General features: G+C 45.5%; 2 protein-coding genes across 5 annotated transcripts; both read right to left on the bottom strand.

Annotated features, from left to right (window-relative positions):
• LOC144268545 (uncharacterized) lies at positions 1-6,870 on the bottom strand. Of its 3 annotated transcripts, XM_077823475.1 has the most exons (4): positions 6,850-6,870; positions 6,433-6,508; positions 3,012-3,250; positions 1-1,923 (listed from the first exon to the last, which is right to left on the bottom strand). In XM_077823475.1, exon 4 carries the CDS (start codon positions 1,809-1,811, stop codon positions 648-650), a length of 1,164 nt encoding a protein of 387 aa, XP_077679601.1. In that variant the 5' UTR covers positions 1,812-1,923; positions 3,012-3,250; positions 6,433-6,508; positions 6,850-6,870; the 3' UTR covers positions 1-647. The 3 variants fall into 3 exon arrangements, with proteins under 3 accessions (XP_077679601.1, XP_077679600.1, XP_077679599.1); XM_077823474.1 differs by lacking the exon at positions 3,012-3,250 and having other exon boundaries at positions 6,850-6,867; XM_077823473.1 differs by lacking the exon at positions 6,850-6,870 and having other exon boundaries at positions 6,433-6,843.
• Positions 6,871-9,882: 3,012 nt separating this feature from the next.
• Positions 9,883-19,857, bottom strand: LOC144268544 (uncharacterized). 2 transcript variants are annotated; one of them, XM_077823471.1, is made up of 2 exons: positions 19,660-19,857; positions 9,883-12,562 (listed from the first exon to the last, which is right to left on the bottom strand). In XM_077823471.1, the coding sequence occupies exon 2, from the start codon at positions 12,456-12,458 to the stop codon at positions 11,292-11,294; it is 1,167 nt and encodes a 388-aa protein (XP_077679597.1). In that variant the 5' UTR covers positions 12,459-12,562; positions 19,660-19,857; the 3' UTR covers positions 9,883-11,291. The 2 variants fall into 2 exon arrangements, with proteins under 2 accessions (XP_077679597.1, XP_077679598.1); XM_077823472.1 differs by lacking the exon at positions 19,660-19,857 and adding an exon at positions 18,179-18,198.
• Between the last annotated feature and the right edge of the window lie 5,888 nt (positions 19,858-25,745).

The following is a 25,745-nucleotide window of genomic DNA, read 5'->3' as shown; positions in this document are numbered from 1 at the left end:
TGCAACTGAATTAATTATCCAGTTTAATAAAGTCCTGGATTTTTACAAACAACATGATCCCTCTCTTCAAAATAAAGATACTTCATTAGAAAACATGACAGAATAAACAGGGAGAAGGTACGGATGGGCCAGCTCTGATTAAACGAACTGTGCAGTCCTTGCAAAGGCAAAAAAAATGACATATCTCCAAATCAAGTGCTGGAGAGCAGTCACAACCAGTTCAGAGTCCAGGACTGCAGAAGGGCTCCATTTAACCCATCAGTCCTAGAAAAAAGCTCAACTCGATGCACCCACAGAAAAGTCCAGCTAGTTATGACAATGCCCTGTACCTTCCAGAAACTTCACTTCCATATATATATCCTTTGACTTCACTGACCTCATTATTTAATGGAAATGGAGCTTTTTCCTCTTGTAACTCCAGAGGACAGGTGCAGGGCCAGTCAACAAAGACTACTTGTGGAGATCATGGAGTTCCTCATGAGGCAATGTTTTCTTATTAGAGTTATGCTGGCCGTCGTTGGAGAAGGGGGCTGTGGACTGTGGACTGACCTGTGTGTGTAGGTTGGGGTAGTTTCTCTAGCAGTCTTGAGCAGGTCTCGTTCAGGTAACAGGAAACAACGGTGACCACAACCATGGTGCCCTAAATACTACGATTTGTCCACTTTATGTGTGCGCTCATGCTTCCTTAGAGTGGCAGACACTGTGAAGCAACGACCACAGTAAGCACAAGAATAGGGTTTTTCTCCAGTATGGGTCCGCTGATGGCACTGTAGTGTCACCAGCTGTGTAAAAGTCCTTCCACATTCCTCACAGTAGAAAGGGCGCTCTCCAGAGTGAATCTGCTGGTGCCTTTTCAACTTGAGCCGCTCAGCAAAGGACTTCCCACATTCTTGACATTTATGTGGTTTGTCCTGTCGGTGGATCACCTTGTGTCTGGACAGCAAATTAGGTTTACGGAAACCTTTGCCACATGTCGAGCAGATGTAAGGTTTAGACTCTTCTCCCACGGGCTTTTTATTTTCTGAACACTGCTGGTCAGCGTCCCCACTGCCATGCTTGTTTTGGTGCAATGTTGACCATGGGTTCCTAACCATACCATTTCCCAAAACACCCTTGGAGCGCTCAATCTTGTGCACGTTGCGTAGGTGCCTCCAAATATCAGCTGTACAGATGAAACCCTTGTCACACTCTGGACACTTGTGTGGTCTGTCACTAGAATGAATGAGCTTGTGCATTCGCAAGTTCGCCACATGGAAGAACTCTTTGCCACAGATGGGGCATCGGTATGAATTCTCTGTCAGGTGGATCTGGTTGTGTTCTTGTAATTCACCCAGATCCTGAAAAGAGACACTACACTTCTTGCACGTATAAGGCAAAGATTCTCCAGAGATGGGCTCCAGGTCCGCCTCATCAAAAGCATCAACAAGAATGATGTTTTCATCATCCTCACTTAATCCTCCCTGAGGTTCCTCAGAGGAATAGAACTCCAGATCCTCATCTTCACATTGCAGGTCAAAGTTGGTGTTAGAAGTGACAAAGACCCCAGCTGTAGTCTCACCTTGCTTCTGGTAGTAGGTCTCATAGGTTTCCTCGTCTTCACACTGCAATTCTACAGGGAGTTCTTGCCTACCTGAAGGTCCAGCAGCGCTACAACCAGGACTGCATGGTTGAGAATAGTCTAAGTCTAACTCCAGCTGGAGACTAGATTTGCGACCAACCCGCTCAGAGGAATGACTGGAGTCATCTGAATGCTCCTCACCTGTGTCATAAGTGTCATTATCGGACTCCCAGACCACCTTCACCTCCATCATGTGGTTTCTTACACGGGGCTTATATATGGCTTATTGTGGATGTAAGTATACCATGTTCTTATAGTCCTTCATGATTGGCTCATCTCATTCTCAACTCCAATCTCTGCCCTCCCTAAAAAAAACAGGAGATGATTTCATTAGCCAATTTGCCAACATTCACATTAAGTAAAGCTAACAACCACAAGAGATTTTTTCTGGTGAACAGAATACCACTGAGACTTTGTACATTAGTTTCACTGTAGGGGACACTGGTTAGTTTATTATGATTATCTAATGAAACATTTCTATATCTCCATGAAGTTAAATCCTCTATTTTAATTGGATCTTTTTGGCAAATTTGAATAATTAATGTAACAACCTCTGGCTTATCTAGTCTTAAAAAAAAACATTAAGAATTTCTATAATTTGTGTTTTAGAACTTGATAACATGGATCCATTCACTTCAAATATTTGGTGATCTGAGATTTGGTTTTCAGTTTTCCCTTGTTTTGTAATATGATTTAGAAACTATTCCCACACTTCTTTGAACTCTTCTACATCTATTTTACTCTTCTCCACAATATATGTTGTTATAAGATGCGGCTTGATAGATCTCAGATCTATTCCTCCTGACAAACTTTGTTCCTGACGATCTTTACCCCACAAATAAACTAAATGAAATCCACCTGATCTTTTCATAATAAATGTTCCATAGTGACAAGCAGCCTGCCAGGATAATATAAGAGAAGTTGCAAGAACATTTTTATTTGTTGTTGTTGTTCTTGGGCAATTCCAAAACATTCTATAGTCTTATTTTCTTTCAGCTTTTCTAGAACACATCATCATTTCTCACTCCTAGCCAGTGCACGTCATACTAGGATCTAGTATAATTTATTAAATATTTTAAATTGTATTCATTCAATATTTAAATCCCTACCAGCCACTTTGATTCTTTTACATTATTTGACCTATTTCTTTTCCAGCCATCTAAAGTTTCCACATCAGACAGCCCTAACCCATCCTGAGCGAACAATGAACATCTTTCTTCCTTTAAACATGGGCTGGATTGAGATATTCAAACTCATTCAAGTGAAGGTCTTAGACTTAACTCTCACCACACTTGGTTTTGTCAGACGTTTCATATTAAGTGATCTCTTTGCATTGCTAAAGATATTTAATTTTGTATGAGTGAACACCAGACTCTTTCTTTCTGACACTGACCACATAATCATGCAGCAAGCACCAACAACATCAGGCACACCAAACAGCCAACCATATAGCAGTAAGCAGCCATGTGTGGGGTGAAGGCCGAAAGAAACTGCAGAAGCTCATGTTGTTCACTCTCAAATCACCAGGAACAAGAAAGCATTGTGATTTCTTTAGCCACCTCCAGCCTGTCATCATAACTTGCGTTATTGTGAAGCTCTCCAGGATCTTCCACACTCTTGGGTAACCTCCAGCTGATGCCACAGAGAGAAAACATTTTGGAGAAATAAGTAGGCAAGAAAAGGATTCTGAACTATCCCCAGAGTCAGGTAAAATTACAGTAGACGGCCAAGCTGCAAATAGCAAGAAAGATTTTTCAAAGAAAGCTAGCAGAGTGAGGAGGGGACAGTTATAAGGAACAAATCCAGTTCTTAGGTTGAGGAGTTTCTACAATTCTGATCTTTTTGATCAAAAATATGGGGTTATTTTATCAATATTTTCCTTTCAAGACGATATCCGTTGATGCTGCAGTGTCAGACCACTTTGATCACCCTTCCCACAACAGCAGTACAAAGTACTAACACTGGCACCATCTGTCAAGAATCAAGTAGCGTGACAGAATTTAGATTAATTCCGGCTCTCTTTCTAATGTTGACGGGCTGATAACAGCATCTTGAGAAATAATCCCTACTGCACTGGTTAATTGGGATTTTATTTCCTGAGGGCTAAAATAAATCCTAAATCTCAGAGAGTGAGCCAAGATTAATCCAGTAACCAAGATAAATGTTTCACCGTTGCCAATCTATAAAAGAAAGTTTGCAGCTAAACCTATGTGCATCATAAACACAGCTGAGAATCCTTTAGCACTGGCCCAAATGAAATAGCTTAATACTCTCTGAAGAAACTCCCTTTACAAATAATTTTCATTGGCAGTGGGTACGGCCTGTCTGAACTGGTCAAAATCAATCTCCCTGATCCATATAAGCTTCTTGTAAGGAATGCACTCACTTTATGCCACATCAAAGTGTAGTTTTGAAGGACATTTTCCAGACCTCCCCCAGCAAGTTCCAGCACCTATCCCACTCCCTCTGCAGTTTCTTTTATTTTCCTGACATTTCCCTCCCACCCCATTAACATTTTAGTCACCCTGAGACTAAGCTCCACTCAAGACTGAGCTCCACTCAAATTGCCAGTATAGCCCAGCAAGTGCATCTATACTATTATCCCAGCTGCCCTTGGCCTGTGAAACTAGCTCTTTTCACATTCCTCTTTTCCTTTGCTCTCCTCTCCTTTTCTCCTCCCTTTATTCCCCAACTCTCTCTCCAGTTCCTCTTGATCAACTTTGTTCAGGTTCCACTCAAAATCATTAAGGTTTCTCTGGCTGCAAGTGATTGTGATCTTACACATAAATATCAAGCCCAGGCCAGTCTCATTAATTTCACTTGGTGTTTTTCATATCTCAAGATAACTTAGTAATGTATTTAGGTTGAATGCCTTAACTTACACAAGTCTTAAGAAAGACTTGTTTTATTCACTAAACAAACTGACCTTTGTTACTATCTTTCTAATGAAATATTAAATCTCTTCAACTCTTCATTAGTCATAGCCTGGGAAACAAGGGGGTAATTTAAGTGGGGCCAGGCTTTCACCCAAGGTCTTTATCCAGAATGATCACAAAAATAATAAACCAAAACACATGCACTCCTTCTCAGTATACAGAATATATATTTATTCCAGCAGAGAAAAAAAGAAAAAAGTTATGCCCTAATAATTCTACCTATACAGTACTGCAACAAATCCCTCTAACTACAATATGAGCTCAAATATGCACTCCAGATGCACATAGAGGGGGGCAGTCTTGGTTGACACTATACTTTCCAACAGATAACTACAAAATCAACAGCCTCTCAACTCACTGACCCTTCCCATAATACCCATCATCTCCTCATTCTCTTGCATATAATATGTGATTTGTCCCTGGGTTGCCCTATCACCTTCCTTTTCTGTTCCATCTTTGTCCCCCTATTTCAGGTGATTCCCCAGCTCCACCCTTACACATCATTATTTGTATGTATTTGGTGTTAAATTGACCCTTCACTTGAACCCCAGCGTGCACCTACTAACCTCCAGCCATCACCCACCTATCAATTGCACAAATACAAAATGGGATATGACTGCCTAGGAGGAATTACTACCAAAAAAACCACACACACACACCCCATCACGATCTGGCGATTATAGTGGATCAAAAATTAAATACGAGTTAACAAAAATACTGTTGCAAAAAAGGCAAAAATCATTCTGGGAAGTATTAGCAAGAGTGTTGTAAGCAAGACATGAAAAGTAATTCTTCAGCTCTGCTCAGCACTGATAAGGCCTCAACAGGAGCATTGTGTCCAGTTCTGAGCACCACACTTCAGGAAAGATGTGGACAAACTGGAGAAAGTTCAAAAGACAGCAACAAAAATGATTAAAGGGCTAGAAAACATGACCTCCAAGAAAAGATTTAAAAAACTAGGTTTGTTTAATCTGGAGAGAGAAGACTGGGGGGAGGGGGAAACATAACAGTCTTGAAGAACGTAAAAGGTTGTTATAAAAAAAGAGGGTGATAAACTGTTCTCCTTATCCGCTCAAGACAGGACAAGGAATGGGATTAAACTGCAGCAAGGGAGACTGAGTTTAGACATTAGGAAAAATGTCTTGCTAGGGTAGTTAAGCACTGGAACAAATTACCTAGGCATGTTGTGGAATCTCTGTCACTGGAAGTTTTTAAGAAAAAGTTGGACAAACACATGTAAGTGATGGTCCAGATAATACTTAGTCCTGCCTCAGCACAGGGACTGGACTAGATGACATAGTGGGATCCCTTCCAGTCCTACATTTCTATGATTACATTTCATTCTTTTTATTGCCTACACATTTTCTCATTCTATCATGTATGTTATCATCCCATCTTCTGTTGTCATACCCACATACATCACAGGATAAAACCTGAAGCAGTAAATTGTTTCAAGATGTGCACTGTCCTAACTCAGTAATGTGCATCTCTTACTCCCCTTGAAAGAATCTGATGCCATGTCCCAGCAGTGAATTGCTCTAAATACTAACACTAGACACATCATACTGGATGCACTACAAGCATATATTACAGAGTAAACTAATCCCAACCATAGTCTCAGTAGTACAACTACCCCCGGTACAACACTAGTAGTTCCAACATCGGACACTCCAAGTATAGGGAAGCGGAATATGGGAGAGAAAAAAAGGCCAACAGGAGGGGGAAGAGACCAGAGGGGACTGTGGCTGGAGATGCTGAAGGAAGGAGGAGAAAAGACAGCAGGGGAAGGAGGAGGAGGAGAAATCAAGGGAGAAAGATGCCATGCCAAGACACAGAGAAGAAAGTTCCCACCGCGCCAGGCCCGCCCACCAGACACACCTGCCTCCAGCACAGCTCCCTGCAGTCCCGTTATCAGGCAGCGGCTCCAGGGACGGGGCGGGCTACATCCCCCGACCTGAGACAGACACCGACAGGGAATGAGCCTTGCGGGGCCGGTCCCTCCGCTCCCTGCAGCACCGTGACCCGCCCCGCCCGGGCCAACACGCTCCCTCTGGCGGCTGGTCCCCGCGGAGCGCTGCCCCCCGCCTGCTCCCGGCTCCGGTGGAGCGAACGCCGGCCATTCGCTGCCCCGCCCCGCGGCTCTGCCCGCAGCGCTCCTCGCCCGGACCCGGCCGCCTCCCGGGCGTGTCCTCGCGCTCACCCGGCCGGCTGCGGCCCAGGCGGGGGAGCGGAGTGGGGGGAGCCCCCCCCGATACCGCGCCGGGAGTGGCAGGACCTTCAGCCACACAAACTCACCCTTCGCCTTAGTGCGCAGGCGCTTAACTGCAGCAGCGCATGCGCATTGTCGGTACCGAAGCCGGTTGCGCGCCTGCTGATGCCCAGGGTTCAAGCAGCTCTGGGGCTGGGCGTGGGGGTGGCGCCCCCGGCCGGGCGGGCGGAGAGACAGTGCCCGCGGATGGGTGGGGGCGGGCGGTTAACGGAGGGGCGGAGCCCGGAGGCAGGTGGGGGTATGCACAGAAGGGGGGCCCCTGTCGCTGCTGGACAGAGAGATCTGGTGTCCGGTTTTTTCACTTCCTAATTAGCTTTAGCCTCCTCAGGGCTCGCAGCAGCCGTGGGCATCGCTTCTAGCCTGCAGCCCTCACCCTCTGCCAGCCTCTCGTCTCTCACCACATCACTGTCTTTTGGACTGCATCCGCTGGCTGGCTCAACTCAGGGCGGCTCTACCTTTTTTGCCGCCCCAAGCAGCGAAGCAAAAAACAAAACAAAACAAAACAAAAAACGGCCGCCGAAGAAAAATAAAGCGAAGGGCCGCCGACGAAGGAGCGCCGCCGCCCCAAGAACGGCCGAAGTGCCGCCCCTTCTGACTTGCCGGCCCGGCTCCAGCTTACTTGGCTGGTGCCTAGAGCCGGCCCTGGGCTGAACAAGAGCTTCCTGCCAGTTAGTGCTCCACAGACAAGCCCCCCCGGCCTGCGAAAATAGTTTTAGATCCTTGATCAGCGGTCTTCTTAGTTTTACACCAAGCGGCACCATGACGCCAAACTTTCTTTTCCTACTCTACCACCAATCACAAGCTGCTGTCCTAGGTCGCAGCCGCGCACTCTTCCCCCTCTACCCTCAGATTGAAAAAATGTAGTCAGGGATAGTGTTTGCCCAGTATGAATGTTACTTCAAAATTTGGCTCTGTAGTCTCCCTCTCCTTAACCTCTGGGGATCAGAGGAAAGGTCACTGGCTCCTGTTTTATCCCTCTTCCCTTGGGTGATGTCTGCCCTCTCTAGCTAAGATCCCACTGAAGTCAACAAGACTCTGACTCATGCATAGCCAACCAAGCATGTACTACTTTCTTGAATCAAGGCCTCAATACACTGATGAAACTATATTCTAGTGCCTTTCTTAATGCATGTTAATGAGAGGTTGGTGTGTATAAACACCAATTCCTAGACGTTCCTTTGGTCTGACCCAGTATAGCCATTCTCTCAATTGTGACGATTACTATAACAGACAGCTATGACAGGACAGATTTCTATTTGTAAATTTCACCACAAAAGTTGCCACACTACACAGCTAGAACTTTCACCATTTTGTCCAAATGGAAATTAATATTGGGAAGTACCATAGTTACAGGGTTCCCTGAAGAATCATGTGTTTCCTTCCATCAGCATGATAAATACACAGATGGTGATTTCTCTTCTCATAACAGAAACAGGTGGCCTTTCCATCACTGGTGGATGACCATTTGTAGGGAAACCTACCAAAAACCTCACAATTCTTCTTTATCCAGATTTAATAATTCCACTTCAACGAAAGTCATTTCCACTTTATGAAAACTGATCTCTTTGAAGAGCTTATATATTTTCTTCCATGGCACATTAATACAGTTGCTATCCATTTAGATCAAGAGCAGAAGTCCTGAGCTTTCACATAAAGATGAATTTCTTGCTTCAACCCCACCACTTCTCTCCCTCCCCTCAGCATGCTGCACGCTATTTATTGACAAAATGAGTGAGTGCTTGAACTGTTTTAGACAGTAATGCTATCGAGTCAAAACAATTCAGGTTGTACGATTCTGGTTAAGAAAATCACATGCTGATGTCTGTATTCAACTCTAGTGCCTACTTTCTCATCAGAAGATTACTCTAGTAACTGGAAGAAATAGGTCACAAACTGATTTTCCCCACCCGTTTCCCCCCAGCAGTCTAGATACTGTGAACAAAGTTGCTGCAAACACTTTCCTTCAGTCAGCCTCGTGCTAAAGACAGGATCAGAAATCAATTCAAGCATTTAGATCTGACTGCATATAGTCTCCTCCTTGCAGGGCCATTAACTGTTGCAGGGGAATATTTTCTGATAGCCGTAAACATTTGTATTTCAATTCTGTAAAAATGCAAACAGAATGCTGAGAACTCCTCATGGCAACCAGACTTTCAAAAAGTTAGGAGGCATTATTTCATGTGACCCCTCTCCAAAGCTAAGGGAACCAAGTGGATATACACAGATGCCTCACTGTAGCAACACAGACACACAACTTGTATGTAAAGAATGGTCTTAAATTTAAAAAATACCATCCCTGGATACTGCAGTTAGGTCTAAGATTCACATTTCAGCCTAGCCTAGGGGCAGAGCAAGTATTGCAAAGGATGGTAGGTATATCAGCTGGAGCAAGAGGACAGTAGAAAATAATTTTTCATGTCTGTCTCCATCTACATTCACAACCATTCATGGCAAGTAGAACAACGAACCCACTAGTCGTGAGCTTGAGTCAACTCTAAAACAATGCATTTAAGGAATATGAGAATACCAGTGTGTGTAATATACGCTTATAAGGAAGTTCAGGGATAAAGTGTTCATCTTAAGTGTTTTGTAACCAGATGTGCAACAGACTAAATGAAGGAGGGTTTGGGAACAAAAGAGGAGTAGTGGGTGTGTTTTCACTTCATCATTCAGATCAATCCCACTGCTAGAAGAAGAGCTCCTACAGCCATGGGTAATGCAGCAGGAAACTTCTTGAAGGGCACCTGCCTTATCACCATGCTCCCACAGTTCCCATTATACAGACAGCTACAGGAGCAGTTGGCATATCCAGTGTTGGAAGCAGAGGCAGCAACAGGAAGGTCAGGTGAGGCTTAAGGAGACTTTTACCAATTACAAGCTCCCTCATTCAAGTCCCTACCTACTATTATGTTATATAAAATGCCTTACATAATGGTACCAATGGTTAGCCGAGTGATCGAGGAGGCACTATCAACTTGAAATTACAAAACTATTGTATGTAATCGTTCTTACTATAGTTACGAGTAACCCCCAAAATTACTATGACTGAAAAGAGATGGTTCACACTTTTTTTGTTTATTTACCTGTGCATTTGACAACATGTAGTGAACCTGATCTTATGCAGTTTTTGTGAACAACATTCTCAGACCTTTGAAAAAAATGGGTGTTTAGCAGTAACAGCAGAAGCAGAGCCAAAATGAAAAGTGAACAGTCAGCAAACAGGTGTACACATATACAATGAAAGAGCATGCAGAAGGAGAGGTGTTCCTCTTAGGCCAACCGAAAAGATCCTTCTCAAAAAACAAGGTGGGGGAAAAAGCCAGAAGCCATCACATTTTTAAAAAAGAATGTTTTAAATATTCAAAGGCATGCTATTTTAAGAGTTCAGTAGCGCAAAACTGAGGATTTTTAATTAGCCTGTTCAAAAAAGAAAATTAAATTGCCAGGATCCCCTAAAAAATGTCCAGAATTTGTGATAAGGACAGATGCTACTTACCATATTGGATCTTCTAGAGTCAGAGCTAGAATCAGGAACCTTTAATCCAAGTACTAAACAGTGTAAAAAACAGCACTATTTTCCTTATTTTTTTTTTAATTAGCATTTTTGTGATTTTAAATTCTAAAACATTTGTTACTGTAACACAATAGCTGGGCAGGGTAAAGCCTCTCCACCTAGACACAAGTGGCACAGATCCATAGACAACCCACTGTTCCCATATGCATCATCACAGCGAGCCATCCAACCCTCTCTCCATGCACCAATATACATACAGGTGACATGGGTTATGAAGCACATGAAGGATCAGTATATCCATAAGCAAGTGTGTGCGCAAAGGGTGCAACTGTTAATTAAGTTTCCAGTGTATTAAAGTCCTGGATATTATTTTGCAACTGACATGATCCTTCTCTTTCAAATAAAGGTACTTTACTAAAAACCATGAAAGAATGCACAGAGGTGTGGATGGGCTACAGCTGATTAAGAACTGTGCAGTCCTGGCAATGGCCTGCAATGACAGATCTCCAAATCCACTGCTGGAGAGCAGTCACTTTCTAGACAGTAGTACCCATCAGTTCAGGGTCAGGACTGCACCAAAGCTCTATTTAACACATCAATCTTTGGGAAAAACTCAATCTGACACACCCCAAAAGAAATCCAGCTACTTATGACAATGTCCAGCACCTCCAAAGGGCTTCACTCTCCACATTTGTCCTACAGCTTCTCTAACCTCTTTCTTCAGTGGCACAGCAGCTTTTTCCTCTTCACTTATGTCTTTACTTGTAGAGATCATGGAGTTCCTCCTGAGGCTCTGCTTCCTTATTAGAGTCATATTGGCAATATTTGGGGAAGGTAGTTGTGGAATGACCTATGTTCATAGAGTATGGAGGTTTCTTAAGAAGCATGGACAGGTTTCACTCAGATAAGAAGGGAAACAAAACAACCACTACAGCAGGTGAGGTACTATAAAATCTAAGACGTCTTCACTTGGTGAGTGCGCTCATGTCTCCTCAAGGAGCCTGACTCCGTGAAGTCTTGAGCACAGTAAGAGCAAGAGTAGGGTTTTTCTCCAGTATGGATCCGCTGATGACGCTGTAGTGATGCCAGCCGCGTGAAGGTTCCGCCACACTCCTCACAGTAGAAAGGGCGCTCTCCAGAGTGAGTTTGCTGATGCCTTTTCAACCTGAGCAGCTGGATAAAGGACTTTCCACATTCTTGACATTGATATGGTTTGTCCTGTCGGTGGATCACCTTGTGTTTGGACAGCAAATTAGGTTTATGGAAACCTTTGCCACATGTTGGACAGATGTAAGGTTTAGGCTGTTCTCCTCCAGGCTTTTGGTCATCTGAACACTGCTGATAGGTATCTCCGCCACCATTTTGGTTCTGGTGCACTGAAGACCATGGGTTCCTAACCATACCATTTCCCAAAATTTTTGAACGTTCAATCTTGTGGACATTGCGTAGGTGCCTCCAGACGTCAGCTGTGCGGATGAACCCCTTGTCACACTCCGGACACTTGTGTGGTCTGTCACTAGAATGAATGAGCTTGTGCATTCGCAAGTTCGCAGCACGGAAGAACTCTTTGCCACAGATGGGGCATCGGTATGAATGCTCTGTCAGGTGGATCTGTTTGTGTTCCTGTAATTCACCCAGATCCTGGAAAGAGACACCACACTTCTTGCACCTATAAGGCAAAGCTTCTCCAGAGATAGGCTCCAGGTCCTCCTCACCAAAGGCATCAATAAGAATGATGTTTTCATCATCCTCACTTAGTCCTCCCTGAGGTTCCTCAGAGTGCTCAGAGGAGTAAAGCTCCAGATCCTCATCTTCACATTGCAGGTCAAAATTGGTGCTGGAGGTGACAAATACTGCAGTGGTGGTTGAATCACGCTTCTGGTAGTAGTTTTCATAGGTTTCTTCCTCTTCACACTGCAATTCTACAGGGAGTTCCTGTCTAACTGAAGGTCCAGCAAGGCTGTGAGCAGGACTAGATGGTGGTGAGTAATCTTCCTCTACCTCCAGCTGGAGGCTGGCTTTGCGACCCATCCGTTCAGAGATATGGCTGGAGTCATCTGAATGCTCCTCACCGGTGTCACAAGTATCATTATCAGACTCCCAGTCAACCTCCACATCCATCCTGTGGTGTCACAGAAGGTGCTTACTGATGGGTAATCATGGAGACATGTACATATGTTCTCTCATGATCAGACCTTTTCATCTTCCGCTCCAACTGCAGCCTCCTGGGGAAGGATAGAGAGGGGGAAGGGGGAGCGGGGCAAGGAGAGGGAAAAAAATTTTTCGTTACCTGACTTGCTGAAGTTGATGTCAGGAAAAGTGAACAAATGATACTGAGACATCTGCCTGTCTAAAAAGAAAAAGGAGTACTTGTGGCACCTTAGAGACTAACAAATTTATTTGAGCATAAGCTTTCGTGAGCTACAGCTCACTTCATTGGATGCATTCAGAGGATACCCTGCTATTTTACTACACTGGCATATGGAAAATTCTTTTAATTGAAATATTTAAGTAGCCACATGTAATGCAACAATTTGTTTTATGATAAAATCTCATTCTCTCTTATACCTGGATGACCCATATGCAACTACCTCAAATAGAAAGTGCAAAATATCCCATCACCAAGTAATTTTTTTTCTTTTCTAACAATTATTTAGAAGTTAGCCCCACCTCTCTTTGAGCACTTCCGTTTCCATTCTCCATACCCATATTACATTTTCATAAAACGTGCCTTGTTAGATCTGAACTCTGCTGGCCCAGATATATTGCTACATGATCTCCCCACTTTTCTGACAATTAAGCTAACTAAAGCACTTTTCTAGCTGTAGTGCATACATGGTCCCCATTAATATTACATCAGTGTCTGAGCACAGTCTCTAACTCTAACATTCATCCTCACAATACCCTGTGAGGAAGGGAAGTGCTATCACCACCATTGTACAGATTGACAACTGAGGCACAGAGAGGCTAAGTTACTTGCCCAAGTTCACAAAAGAAGTCTGTGATGAATCAGGGACTTGAACCCAGACTGCCAAAATCCTAAACTAGGGACCTAACCAGTTGACCATTGTCATTATCCACAGTCTGTTTGTGAAGTGTGTGTCAGCGTACACAGTAGAAGCAGCAGGTACATTTTCTTTTATTATTATTTTATTCGCTGCAAGATTTTGAACACTTTTTTTTTTAATCTCAGGCAAATCCAAAACCATGTCCGAGTTCTCCATTTTCTTTGAAAGTTCCCCACAAGATATCATCTCTCATTGCTAGCTGGTGCAAGTCAGACTGGGGGCTAGTACTGTATAATTTATGAAATATTTTAAACTACATTCAATCGAGAGCTGCAATCCCTACTGACTATGCACCTTCTTCTACCCACCTGGCCTATTTCTTTTCAGAATATTTTAAAATTTTCATATCAGAGAGCTCCAGCATCTGAGCAATTAACAAATGGGTCCCTTTCAGCAGGAGCCAGCTTGAGATATTCAAACTCACCAGGCCAGAAGCATAACAAGGGATTTTAGTGCTCAGGGCAAGCAAGCTTATTTGCGCTCCCTAAAGGCAACGTATATGGGGGGGGTCACGTGCCCCCCAGATTTCTGCCTTCCATTTAGCACAGAGATTTTCAAACTATGGAGCATGCCCCCCAGGATGCCCATCCCACATTTTGAAAACCATTGCCTCCTGCCAGGAACCGGTGAATCAGAAGCTGGTGGGAGCTGCTGGCCCACTCAGGCCCCTGGGTCTCTGCGCTGTGGGGGTCAGGGTGCCAGCTGACTGCCCTCCCTCCCTTGTTTCCCAAGCTGGGCCACCTCTGCACAGCTGGGCGTTCCCCAGGCAAGCAGGGCAGCAGTCCAACCTGTGCCTCATTTACTCTAGTTTCTCCCCCGAAGGAGCCTGGCGCCGGCCGCCATGAGATGTTCCTGGAGGCAGTCACTGGCCGCTGCCCTGGCACTCCTGGGTCTGTTGCTGCTGAGCAAGTGCCTAGCTGAGCATCTCATGATAGTTGGGCTCCGCAAGCAGGGGTTGGCTCCAGAGGGCATTGCTGGCTGGCGCGGGCTCCTTCGGGGAGAGGCGTGTGTCAGGGGTTTACTTGGAGCTGTGCCACCCATCCTGCCTGGGGAGCACCTGGCTGTGCAGAGGTGGCCTGGCTCAGGGAGTAGGGCAGAGAGGGCTACCAGGCGGGCAGAGAGGGCCTCGGCTCCCACAGCAGAGAGCCAGTGGTCTGAGAGGCTTCCACCAGCTTCCCATCCACTGGCTCCTGGCAGGAGGTGACGGTTTTCAAACTCTGCTAAATGGAAGGCAGAAATCTTGGGGGGGGGGCAAAAGGGGGGGGGGTACCTGACCCCAGCCTGGTTACTGTCCTGAATTAGGCTATAGCAGCATTTCTCAAACATGGCCACCAGGAGATTTTTGTGTGGCTATGACAGCCTCCAAAGTATGGGCAGAGATGGGGGGGGGCGCGTGTGTGCAAAGCAGCAGCCCTCCCTGCAGCACCCAGATGTTGCTCCTGAACAGCCATTACCAAGGGCAGCAATGCACACTCTTCAGAGGCTCCAGGCTGCACCTCTGGAGACACGTGGCGCCAGCGTGCACGACATCAGCTCTTCTCAGTAGAGGTGGCTACAATGTTTGGTCACCAGGGCACTCCCCTGTTCCTGCCTGGGGCACAGGGAGCCTGGAACTCCGCAGGTAACTGGTGAAATCCTGACCCACCTTCCCCAGGAAGAGCTCTTGCTGAATGGCCATGGGAGGCAGGGACAGAGAAACAGGGCAGGGCTTCCCCTTCCTGGGCCCACACTCACTGTTTACAGTTGCTGTAGCTACCCCAGCAGCTCAGTGGCTTGGCAGTTCCCCAGCAGGATGAAGGGCTCCCTCTCCATGACAGGCTCTGAGCACGAGAATAGGAGCAAAGTCCAGGTGCACTGAATGGGGAGCTCTACTTCCTACTGCCCTCCTACTACATAAATAAATGACAATGATTTGGATGTGTATATATGCATATTTATTCATTTTTCCTAAAGTTAATTAAGTACTTTAGGAAAAATTGTCAGTGATCACCTGCAAGAGTTGGCAGCTGCACTCTGAGGCCACGAAAATTTTTGTTGAGAACCCCTGAGCTACAGATCTAATCTTTAATTCCCAGGAACAGAACTCCCAGAGGAAGACAAGCTTCTTTCAGCAAACAGGAGAAGAACATTCATGTTAAGTATGTTACTAGAGATACAAGGTGAGTGAGGTTTCAGAGTAGAGCCGTGTTAGTCTGTATCCACAAAAAGAAAAGGAGTACTTGTGGCACCTTAGAGACTAACAAATTTATTTGAGCATAGGCGTTTGTGAGCTCACTTCATCGGATGCATGCAAAAGCTTATGCTCAAATATATTTGTTAGTCTCTAAGGTGCCACAAGTACTCCTGTTCTTTTTAAGGTGAGTGAGGTAATATCTTTTATTGGACCAACTTCTTTTGGTGAAAGAGACAAGCTTTTGAACTTACAGAGCTCTTCTTTAGGTCTGGAAAAAGTGTTCAGAGTGTGACAGCTAAATAGGAGATGGAACAGATTGTTAAGCATAAGGAGTTCACACATGCTTCAAGAGACCATTTAAGGTGAAGTGGGCAGTTAACACCTTTGCAGTTGTAGGACAAAAGAGGATTAATGGGTTACAAATTTTTGTAGGTTTCAGAGTAACAGCCGTGTTAGTCTGTACTTGCAAAAAGAAAAGGAGTACTTGTGGCACCTTAGAGACTAACCAATTTATTTGAGCATAAGCTTTCGTGAGCAACAGCTCACGTCATCAGATTAGTCTCTAAGTTGCCACAAGTACTCCTTAAATTTTTGTAGTGAGCTATAAATCCAGTATCAAGTATCCGGGGGTAGCAGTGTTAGTCTGTATCCACAAAAACAACAAGGAGTCCGGTGGCACCTTAAAGACTAACAGATTTATTTAAATTCAGTATGTTTATGAAGTTATGATTTTTAGTGCTTAGCAAAGTTACAAATTTAAGCTCCCAGGCTCATCTTTTGAAGGTGTTGTGCAGACTTCCTTTAAGGAGGAGGACAGAGATCAGATATGGAATGAATGTTTTATGAGAAATGTTCGCCCACAGGCGATATGGTATTTTGTTTTTGTTTTTAATCAGTTTTCTGTGCGAGTTTGACAGCATAGTGATTCTCATTTCACCCACACAGTTGTTATTGGGACAGTTAGTGCACTGGAGGATTTATAAGCCAATTACCTCACCCACCTCATCTCTCTCATATCCTGGGACCAACCCAGACTACACTGCCACTGTACGCCACGTTGCTAGAGACATTTAATTTTTATGCATATCACCAGGAAGCTTTGCTACCAAGTATTTCTTTCCTGATACTAATTATAGAATGTAAGCTACAAGTTCCAGCCACCGTAGAGAGATTGTACAGTCAACCCCCATAGCAATGAGCAGCTGAGGATGGGGATGGGACAAAAGACGTTGCCGAAGCTCGTGCTGTTCACTCTCAAAATTACCAGGGGCACGAAAGCATTGTGATCTCTTTAGCCACCTCCAGCCGGTCATCATAACTTGCATTATGTGAAACTCTTCAGGATCTTCCAGACCATTGGTAACAATCAGCTGGTCCCACAGAGAGAAGAGATTTTATAAAAAATGAACAAGTTGAGAAAAAGTTTTCTAACTATAACCAAAGACACAAAATCTATGGCTGAGCGATAAATAGCAGGAAGTTGTGCAGGGAAGGAATGAAGAGGAAGAGAATTAGGAAAGAATTGCTGGAACACTTTGACCAGGTGATGATGCGAGTACTCTGATTTCTCAAACCTGTGGTTTTTTTCTTAACATGTGCAAGTTTAAATTGTCAGTTACTTCCACAAGCAAATGGATCCTAACTCATTTTGCCAATATCCACTCTGACAGCTCAATTTATAAGCCGGGTCCAAGACTGTGAAGTCACGAGAGGTGGGTCTATTGCTTTGCAGACTTCCTTAACGTATGGTAGGACAAGGAAAGTGCAGATTCAATAATTTCTGCACAGCCTCTGACACTTAAAAAAAAAAAAGAGTGGTGGGGAAGAAGTTTTTCCTCCTGATTTACAAAAAAAAAAAAAAAGGAGTACTTGTGGCACCTTAGAGGCTAACCAATTTATTTGAGCATAAGTTTTTGTGAGCTACAGCTCACTTCATCAGATGCATTTAGTACATATTTAACATTTGATTTAACAAACAAACATGCACAAATCTAACCTTAAAAACTAAGACAGACTGAGATCCTTGTATACGCTGAAGGACTACCAAATATTTTTGATCTATATTTTTTGGTATCATAATTGTCATCTACTGATTCCAGAAAGTATCATCATCTAATTATATGTGCATCCAAAACACAAGTGGGATTTCTCTAATTCTTCCCTATGGAATGTCTAGATTCCAGGGAGGAACTTTTAACAGCTTCACTTGCAGTGGACATGGGTTTTCTGCACAATTGGACATAAGTAATTTCCCCAAACCAGACAGGCTTCCTGTAAGGATTGTGCACTCATTTAAAGCATATCAAAGATCAGTTTGTAGGGAACTCCTCCCCAATGTGCCCCCAGACTTGTCTTGTTGCCTCTGCTGCTTCCCTCCCCTTTTCCTGACACGCCTTCCCAACTATTCCTTTTAGAAGAGTCCAGTGTCCCACTAGAATGAACACTAAGGCCTGGTTTACTCTAGGAATTTACATAGGTATAGCTACATCTTCGGGGTGTGAGAAATCCACACCCCGAGACGCATAGCTACACTGACCGAACCCCCAGAATACTTCTTTCGTCGACTTAGCTACCGCAGCTCAGGGAGGTGGATTACCTACTCTGAAAGAAGAATCCTTCCCATTGGCGTAGGTAGTGTTTATACTGAAGTGCTGAAGCAGTGCAGCTGAAGTGTTCTAAGTTTAGACAAGCCCTAAAATAAATCCAGATTGTAATAAAGATTGGGCTAGATTGGCAGATTAGGATGAGTTCATCACGGGGACAGATTATCCCACATCTACCTCCTAGGGTTTCTTGCCCTTTCTTTGAAGCATCTGGTGCTGGCCACTGTCAGAGACAGGATACCCAACTACATGGACCACAGACCTGATCTAGTATGGCAATCCCCTTGTACCTAACAGACATCCTACACGTACCTCAGCTTCACTTTGCTTATGTAACATGCTCTTCCCACACCCCTCTCCTCCTACATTTCCTCTACTTCTCCCTTTATTCCCTGCTGTCTCCCCATTTCCTCTTGCTGAGTTTTGTCCAAGTTCCGCTCCAAGTGATTAAGATTTCTCTGAGTCCAAGTACCTATTTCTCCCAGACAGAAAACCAAGCCTGTATTTTAGAAGGCAAAATGAAACTCCCAAAATACTAGTCACTTGAGAGCTCTCCCAATACACTCTGGCTTTGCCCAGCTACCACTTATTTTCTCCCCCTCCAGACCAGGGTTTACCTCTCAATTTCCCATCCCTCACCTCCCGGTTGGACCAGTTTCCCTGGCCCCTCTTTTCCTTTATCTATCTACAGGGAGTTTCAATGGTGAAACTAACATACGTTAATGAATGTATTCCTCAGTGCCAGGCAGAGCTCTTCAGGACTCTTGGACATCTTTTTTCCTATTCTAGCAGTGCTTTTGATACACCTGCTGAAAACGCTCATCTTTTAGACTGGATCTGCCTCACGCCTCTCTTCTTTGCTGACATTACCTTTGGCTAGCCTTTCTATGCAATCCTCCCAGCCACTAGCATAGCAATGCCTGTATCCTCACAGGTGCTAGAACTAGGGGTGCTACTGCACCCATTGGCTTGAAGTGGTTTCCATTATATGGAGCATTTACAGTTTGGTTCAATGGCTCTCAGCACCCTCACTGTACAAATTTATTCCCGCACCCCAGTGTATACTGTCACTGTGCACCACCTACTCTGCCCCCTCCCCACACTGCTACAGCCAGGCCCTTCCTGCAGAACAAGGTCCACTCCTGTACCCCCTTCCCCACACTAGCATGGCACACACATCTCCTGGCATCTCCCCCCACCCTTGCTAGCAGGACCAGTCTCCTGCGGGCTGCGGCTTCCCTCCTGGGCCTAGTGGCATGCAGGGCCAGGCCGAGGACGGGGAGGGAATGGGGTACCCTGGCCTGCTCCCCAGCCCGCCGGGGCAGCCCCAGAGCTGCCAGCTGGTGCCCGGTGGGGAGGGGGCAGCAGCCCGGCCCTGGCCGGGCGGGGAAGGCACCGGGCCAGGCAGCAGCTCCCCGCCGCCAGCAGGGGAGGGGGTGACCCAGGCTGGGAGGGAGGGAGGAACCGCGGCTAGTTACCGGCGCTCCCAGGACTGGAACCGCTGACACGGGGGAAGCCCCCGCTCTGCAGCCTAGCTCCGCGCGGCGCCGGCCGGCAGACCCAGCCTGCCTCGGCCCGACAGCCTCCCCCGGACGCCGCTCACAGCCCGGCCCGGCCGGCGGAGGCCATTGTCTGCCGGACCGCCTGCAGGAAGGAGGAAAACAACCCCCCACCGTGTGACTGACAGAACCAGAGACCGCCCCCGCGCTGCCCAGCCCCGTCTGACTGACAGAGCCAGAGACCGCCCCCCTCTGCCCGCCCCCATCTGACTGACAGAGCCAGAGACAATCCCCCCCTGCTGTGACTGACAGCCAGAGATCAGCCCCCCATACCCCACTGCACAGCCTCCTCTGACTGACACAGCCAGAGTCTGCCTCCACCCACCCCGCCATGACTGACAGCCAGAGACCAGCCTCTCCCGCCCCACGCCACTCTGCACAGCCCTCTCTGACTGACAGAGCCAGAAACCACCACCCATCCATAGCCCTGCTGTGACTGACAGCCAGAAACCACCCACCTCGCACCCCTCTGCACAGTCCAGGTGTGACTGACAGAGTACCAGAGACCACACCTCCCGCGTCCTTCTGCCCAGGATGGATGTGACTGGCACAGCCAGAGACCAGTCCCCCCCACCTGCCCCTCTGCATGGGCAGAGCCAGATACCATCCCCCCTCCTCCCACTTCACAGCCCCGGTGTGATTGACAGAGCAAGAGACTGGCCCCCAAGACCCCAGCCCTGTACACAGCCCCAGTGACCAGTCCCCCCTCCCCACTGCACAACCCCACTGTGACTGACAAAGCCAGAGACTGCCTCCCTCACCCTTGTGCACAGCCCTGCTGTGATTGACAGGCCCAGATCAGTTCTATCCCACCTCTCTGCCCAACCCTATTGTTACTGACAGAGCCAGAGACCATCCTCTCTTCTGCACAGTCCCAGAGTGACTGACAGAAGCAGAGATACAACCCTCCCCCCTTGCACAGTCCCAGTCACTGTGAAGGAGTCTGATATCAAGACAACCACAGATGCATCTATATTAGCAAGATCAGGAGCAGACTAGTCTGTGGAATCCTTGATAAAGAACAACAAAATATTTGACCAGGAACAACAAAGAATGTAAAAGACAAATTGGATTCTCCCCTGAGAAATAAACCACCAACCTTTTACTCTAAATACAGTTAAACAAGTTGAAAAACATAATTCCCTACCTTACTACATAAATGCCCCTGAAAGGGGAAGATATGTCTGTTCCATAACCTTTAAAAGTATTTGACTCAAAAGGGCACTCTGGACTTACCTTTAAAGTCTCTGAACAGAACTGATGGGAAACAAACTAAATCTATGTACAGTGCAACCAACCATCCCTGATCCCTACAAGACACAGAGGAATAAAATAGATGCAACTTCAGCCCTACACTTCACAGCATATATATCAGTGCATTATCAAATCTATTAGAGAACTCTCCAAACCCAGGACTCTATATTAAACCGACTCAGATGTATGATGCCTGAACTATGCAAGTAAGCTGTCATATTATCACCCCCACAAAATACTCTGCAAAGGAACCTACACCTGCTACAAATATACTGCAACATATGGATTCTACAGGTCAACCTTGAAAAAAAAAAGAATAATGATTGTCTCCAAAAAAAGCTTTAAACAACCCAAATAAATTAAAAAAAACATTATTTTGGAAAATGCAGAAATAGAACAGGTTGAATTATACATATCTGAGTTCCATCTTCGAACTTCAGGCTTTCTGTAAAAACATTAGGAGAAAAAATATGCTTTCAGGCCTTTTATACCATAAAAGAAACCAATGAGTAAATAAAATACACCAATAAAACTACTAATGAAATTATTTGACAGCACCCTATATTATGGGAACAGAGTCTGAGGCCAAACCTATTACAGCCAAAAACATCAAGTTGAAACTTTGATAGAAACCCCTCAGTTTTGCAAGCAAGCGTAATGTCTACATAGCATTTCATACAAGAATGGCTGCACAACAGAGATTAAATGTTTATTACCATTTTCCAAGCCATCCTAGAAAAAATATAATTTCTGGTGCCACCTCTATGAAAGCAACACATACATCCTCCACAGCAGATCACTAGAAGCTTAACAATTCAAACCAACTGACTTGATTGACAGAGTCTGAAACCAACCTACATTTCAAATTGTGGAGATGCAATCTGGTATTCTTTCATCTGTGGCAGATATTTGTGTTTATGTTGGTGCACAGTTCTGACCATCATTCTCAACATGTTTCTATACCTTTTGTCTCTGAGGATTGGTAACTTTAAACCAAACCCCCTGATAACTGATGCATTGCTTTTCAACAGATCTGAGGGCATAATTAGAACAACAGGGAATTCTTAGGACTTTTTCTTTAAAATTTGTATATGGCATGTTTAAAAATAAAATATCTTTATTAAAGATAATCAATAAATCACAGTTACTATTTCCAGAGTTGGTGAAAGAGAGCACAGTACTGACTGGAAAAAATATATCTGAAAGGAAGAATTATGCTGGTGAGGTTACATGGAAAGGGAAGAAAATAGGGAGGAAGCCATCTGATTAGACAGAGATTTCTGCCTGCTTTCAAATCTCAATCCTGTACCTGGCAAATCACAATCCAGACTAAGGGGGAGCTGTTTCAGCCCGTACCCTGCAACCTTGGGTGCCTTATAATGCCTTTCTGAAATAGCTCATACCTGGACCACTCACAAACAGGTTTCCCTGAGTGTCTGTGTGCAACTGCAGTCTGACAGTCACACTTGGGTTACATTCTGGCTCTCACCAGCCTTGGTTATATAGCAGGGTGACCCCAACACACCCAGTATGCCCTGTACTGTCCAACCCTTTCCCAGACAATACAAGTTATATTAAGTGTGGAAGTAGATAAAGGGAATTTGGATGCAGGCCTCTGAAATGAGCAGGAGTCAGGCTAACTCTAGCTTTAATAACGCGAGATTTGTAGAAGCGGGGATAGTGCGAAGCGAGTGGGAAACGAACTGTGAAAGAGGCTGTTGTGACCTTGTATTAGATAAGAATAGAATGTAGACTATGAGAGAAATTGGTGAGAAAAATAAGATATCATGAAGGAACATGTATAAACAATATGCAGCTGTTGCTTATTATTGTCTGTAATAAAGGTATAAATGCTTGCTCTAATTGTTTATCTTTAGAGAGACCTGCCTAGGTGGGGGAAACCCTGTGTCCTAGTGCACTCTCTCCCTCTGTGCAATTGCTTGAGATAATTAAGTGTATCTGACTTGCTGCACCTAACCTGAGAGTGAGAACTGTGTTTTTCTCCAACAATTTGGGGGCTCGTCCAGGATGGCAACGCCTGTGGAGACAACGGCAGCTGCTGCGGACCGTTCCCCTTCGAACCCCATGGCGCCACAATAGAGGTAAGAGACCTTTTGAAATCTCTATTGGGGTATCGGAGGAGGACTGCCCGTGAGGCCGTCTGTCCCTTTTGGGCTTACGCCATCCGAACTTATTGATTGTGCAGCAAGATCAGATACAGAGCGGTGCTGGGGAACTGTTTTGCCATCCCCAACAAGGTTAGTTTGATGTGGTGCTGGGGACTTAGTTTTGCCACCCCCAGTAAGGTTAATGCATAAGGTTAATGCATTAGGTTATTGCACCAGGGCTGAGGGGTTGCTACCGCCTCAAAGGTTATATTAAGTCTGGACATAAAGCATTACGATTATTGTACAGGAGATGCATCGTGGTGTGAAGATACAGAAGTCTTGGTGTGTGTGTGTGTGTTAGTGTGAATGAGGGCCATCGAAAGACGCCCAGAGCTCCCTGCGCAGCTGTAAGCTCATGACCGGGGATATCTCTAACGCAAGCTCAGTGGCTGCATCTTAGTGGATCGGTAAAAGATCTGACCCAAGGCGGCTGTCTCTGCATGGCATGACCGGCGAGGGGTCTGCCTGGGTCTAGGATTGTGTGACCCCATCTCTCCTCCCACTTCTCCTCCCCATTTGAACCACTGACTAGTCTAATCACCTCACCGGAGGCAATTAGAGTATGCGGCATTGTCTTTCTGAGGCTAGCCGACGCTCTTTGCTGAAGGAGGTGTAGGAGGGTCGTGGACATCCTCAATAAATCTTTCCTGTGTGAGTGCCTGAGGAGAGAGAGTGAGAATCCCTTAGCTCATGAGCTGCTGAGCAGACAGGGCGCCTCCCCCAGTGTGTGTGATTGGAAAATGGGTGGGGGGCAGTCTAAGAATTCCCCCTCACCCCCTAAGGGTACTCCTGCATACCACATGTATGTGTATTATGGTCCCAAAACCTGCAGGTATTTAGAAAACTGGAATTTTTACACGCGTGATAATCCATCTAAACAATTCCCACTAGAAGGTACCTTCAATTTAGATAAACTTACATACCTCAGAGGAACCCTTACATCATCAAAAGCCTCTGATAAACAGTGGGAGCAATTTGTCTATTGGTGGGAGGAAGCGACAAAGAGACTCCATGAGTCTCGGGTGCGGAGTCTAAAGGACTCCCAGGAAAAATTAAAAACTCAAGTACAGGACTTAAAACATAAATGCAAAGCATCCGGATGCCCCCCTGCCCGAGCAATTCCCTCTGTTCCTGTATATCCCCAATTGGTCAAGACTGAGAATGAGGGGGAAGCTGCTGAGGACACTGTGGATTTTTTCAGCAATGTTCCACAGCAGCCGCCATTGCCTCCTCCCCTTCCGCAGGCTGTGCCTGCTAATGATCTCCCTGCAGCAGCGTCAGTCTCACCCACCCATGTATCGACTAAGCAGATTACTTCTTCTCCTGGAGGAGGGCCTTCCTCTTCACCACAGAAAAGCAATTCCGATACCAGGCCCCCAACTAGTTCACCTGATCCTGATCCTTCTGGTCCAAGAATCTACCACACTAGGAGCCAGGTATCAGCGCTCCAGGCTCCCTTAAGAGAATTGCCTGGTGCTGGAGGGGATTTAGTTATAGTTCATGCCCCATGGACACCAGGGGACCTTAGAAACTTGGTAAAAGAATTTCCTAATGTCAGAGAGGAGCCAGAAAAGTTTAGAGAAGAGCTCCGGACAGTGATTCAGTGTTATAATCCATCATGGGCGGATGTTAATCAGCTCTTGCAAGTAGTTATGCCAGCCGAAGTTCGACAACGGCTTTCCAGGCAGGCTGATTGGCCCGATGCTGACCCTGGAATTGAACGTGATTTAAGAGAGGCTAGAGACCGTCTTTTGAACTCCATTGTGGAGGTTTGCCCTAAGAAAACGGATTGGACAAAGATTAACAACTGTAAACAGAACAAAGGAGAGCCCCCTGCTGATTATCTAGACAGACTGACTAAGGTATTTGAACAACACTCAGGAATTGCCCAGCCAGCTGAAAATGCCAGAGAGGCAGTAGGGGCTGCCTTTGTTCAGGGACTCTTGCCTAAGGTCCAGCAGCAGTTAAGGACTATCTGCATTGGCTGGCAGACTAAACCCCTTTCTGAATTGGTGACATTTGCCAACCATTGTACAGCTTGCATAGAGCAGAAGAAGGAAAGTACTGAAACAAAACTTTTGGCTTTGCAGTTGCAAACTTATCAATATAGAGGCCGTGGGGTAATGAGCGGAGGACGAGGACGAGGTCGGGGGAGAGGGAAAGGTCCTTCATATCCTGCCCCAACAGGGAATACTGCATGCCACTTTTGTGGCCCAGAGGGACGCTGGAGGAACGAATGCCCAAACCGAACATCTCAGAATCCTTCACCCCCTTTCCCAAATCCTGAAGCACCGGCCTTTCCCCCACCAATTCTTATTAGGACAGCCTGAGGGAACATAACTGCATCATGAATCCTTTAATTCCTATTAATCAAGAAGGCCCATATGTAAATTGTAAAATTGCAGGACAATCTGTTGCTTGTCTTGTGGATACTGGAGCTAGCTGATCAGCCTTAAGATCCTTAGAATTTCCCTCTGTTCCTTTGTCATCTTCATCTATTAATGCCATTGGCATTTCAAACCAACCTGTTCCACATCCTGTCACAAAAACCCTTTCTATTTCACTAGGGCCCTTTTCTGACCA

The sequence above is a fragment of the Eretmochelys imbricata genome, chromosome 8, assembly GCF_965152235.1.
Source record: "Eretmochelys imbricata isolate rEreImb1 chromosome 8, rEreImb1.hap1, whole genome shotgun sequence".
NCBI classification, from domain to species: Eukaryota; Metazoa; Chordata; order Testudines; family Cheloniidae; genus Eretmochelys; species Eretmochelys imbricata.
This window is presented reverse-complemented; position numbering and strand designations above follow the sequence as displayed.

Bases quoted from the DNA above. Each gene is read 5' to 3' on its own strand.
- LOC144268545 (XM_077823475.1), bottom strand. From the start codon at position 1,811: ATGATGGAGGTGAAGGTGGTCTGGGAGTCCGATAATGACACTTATGAC.
- LOC144268544 (XM_077823471.1), bottom strand. From the start codon at position 12,458: ATGGATGTGGAGGTTGACTGGGAGTCTGATAATGATACTTGTGACACC.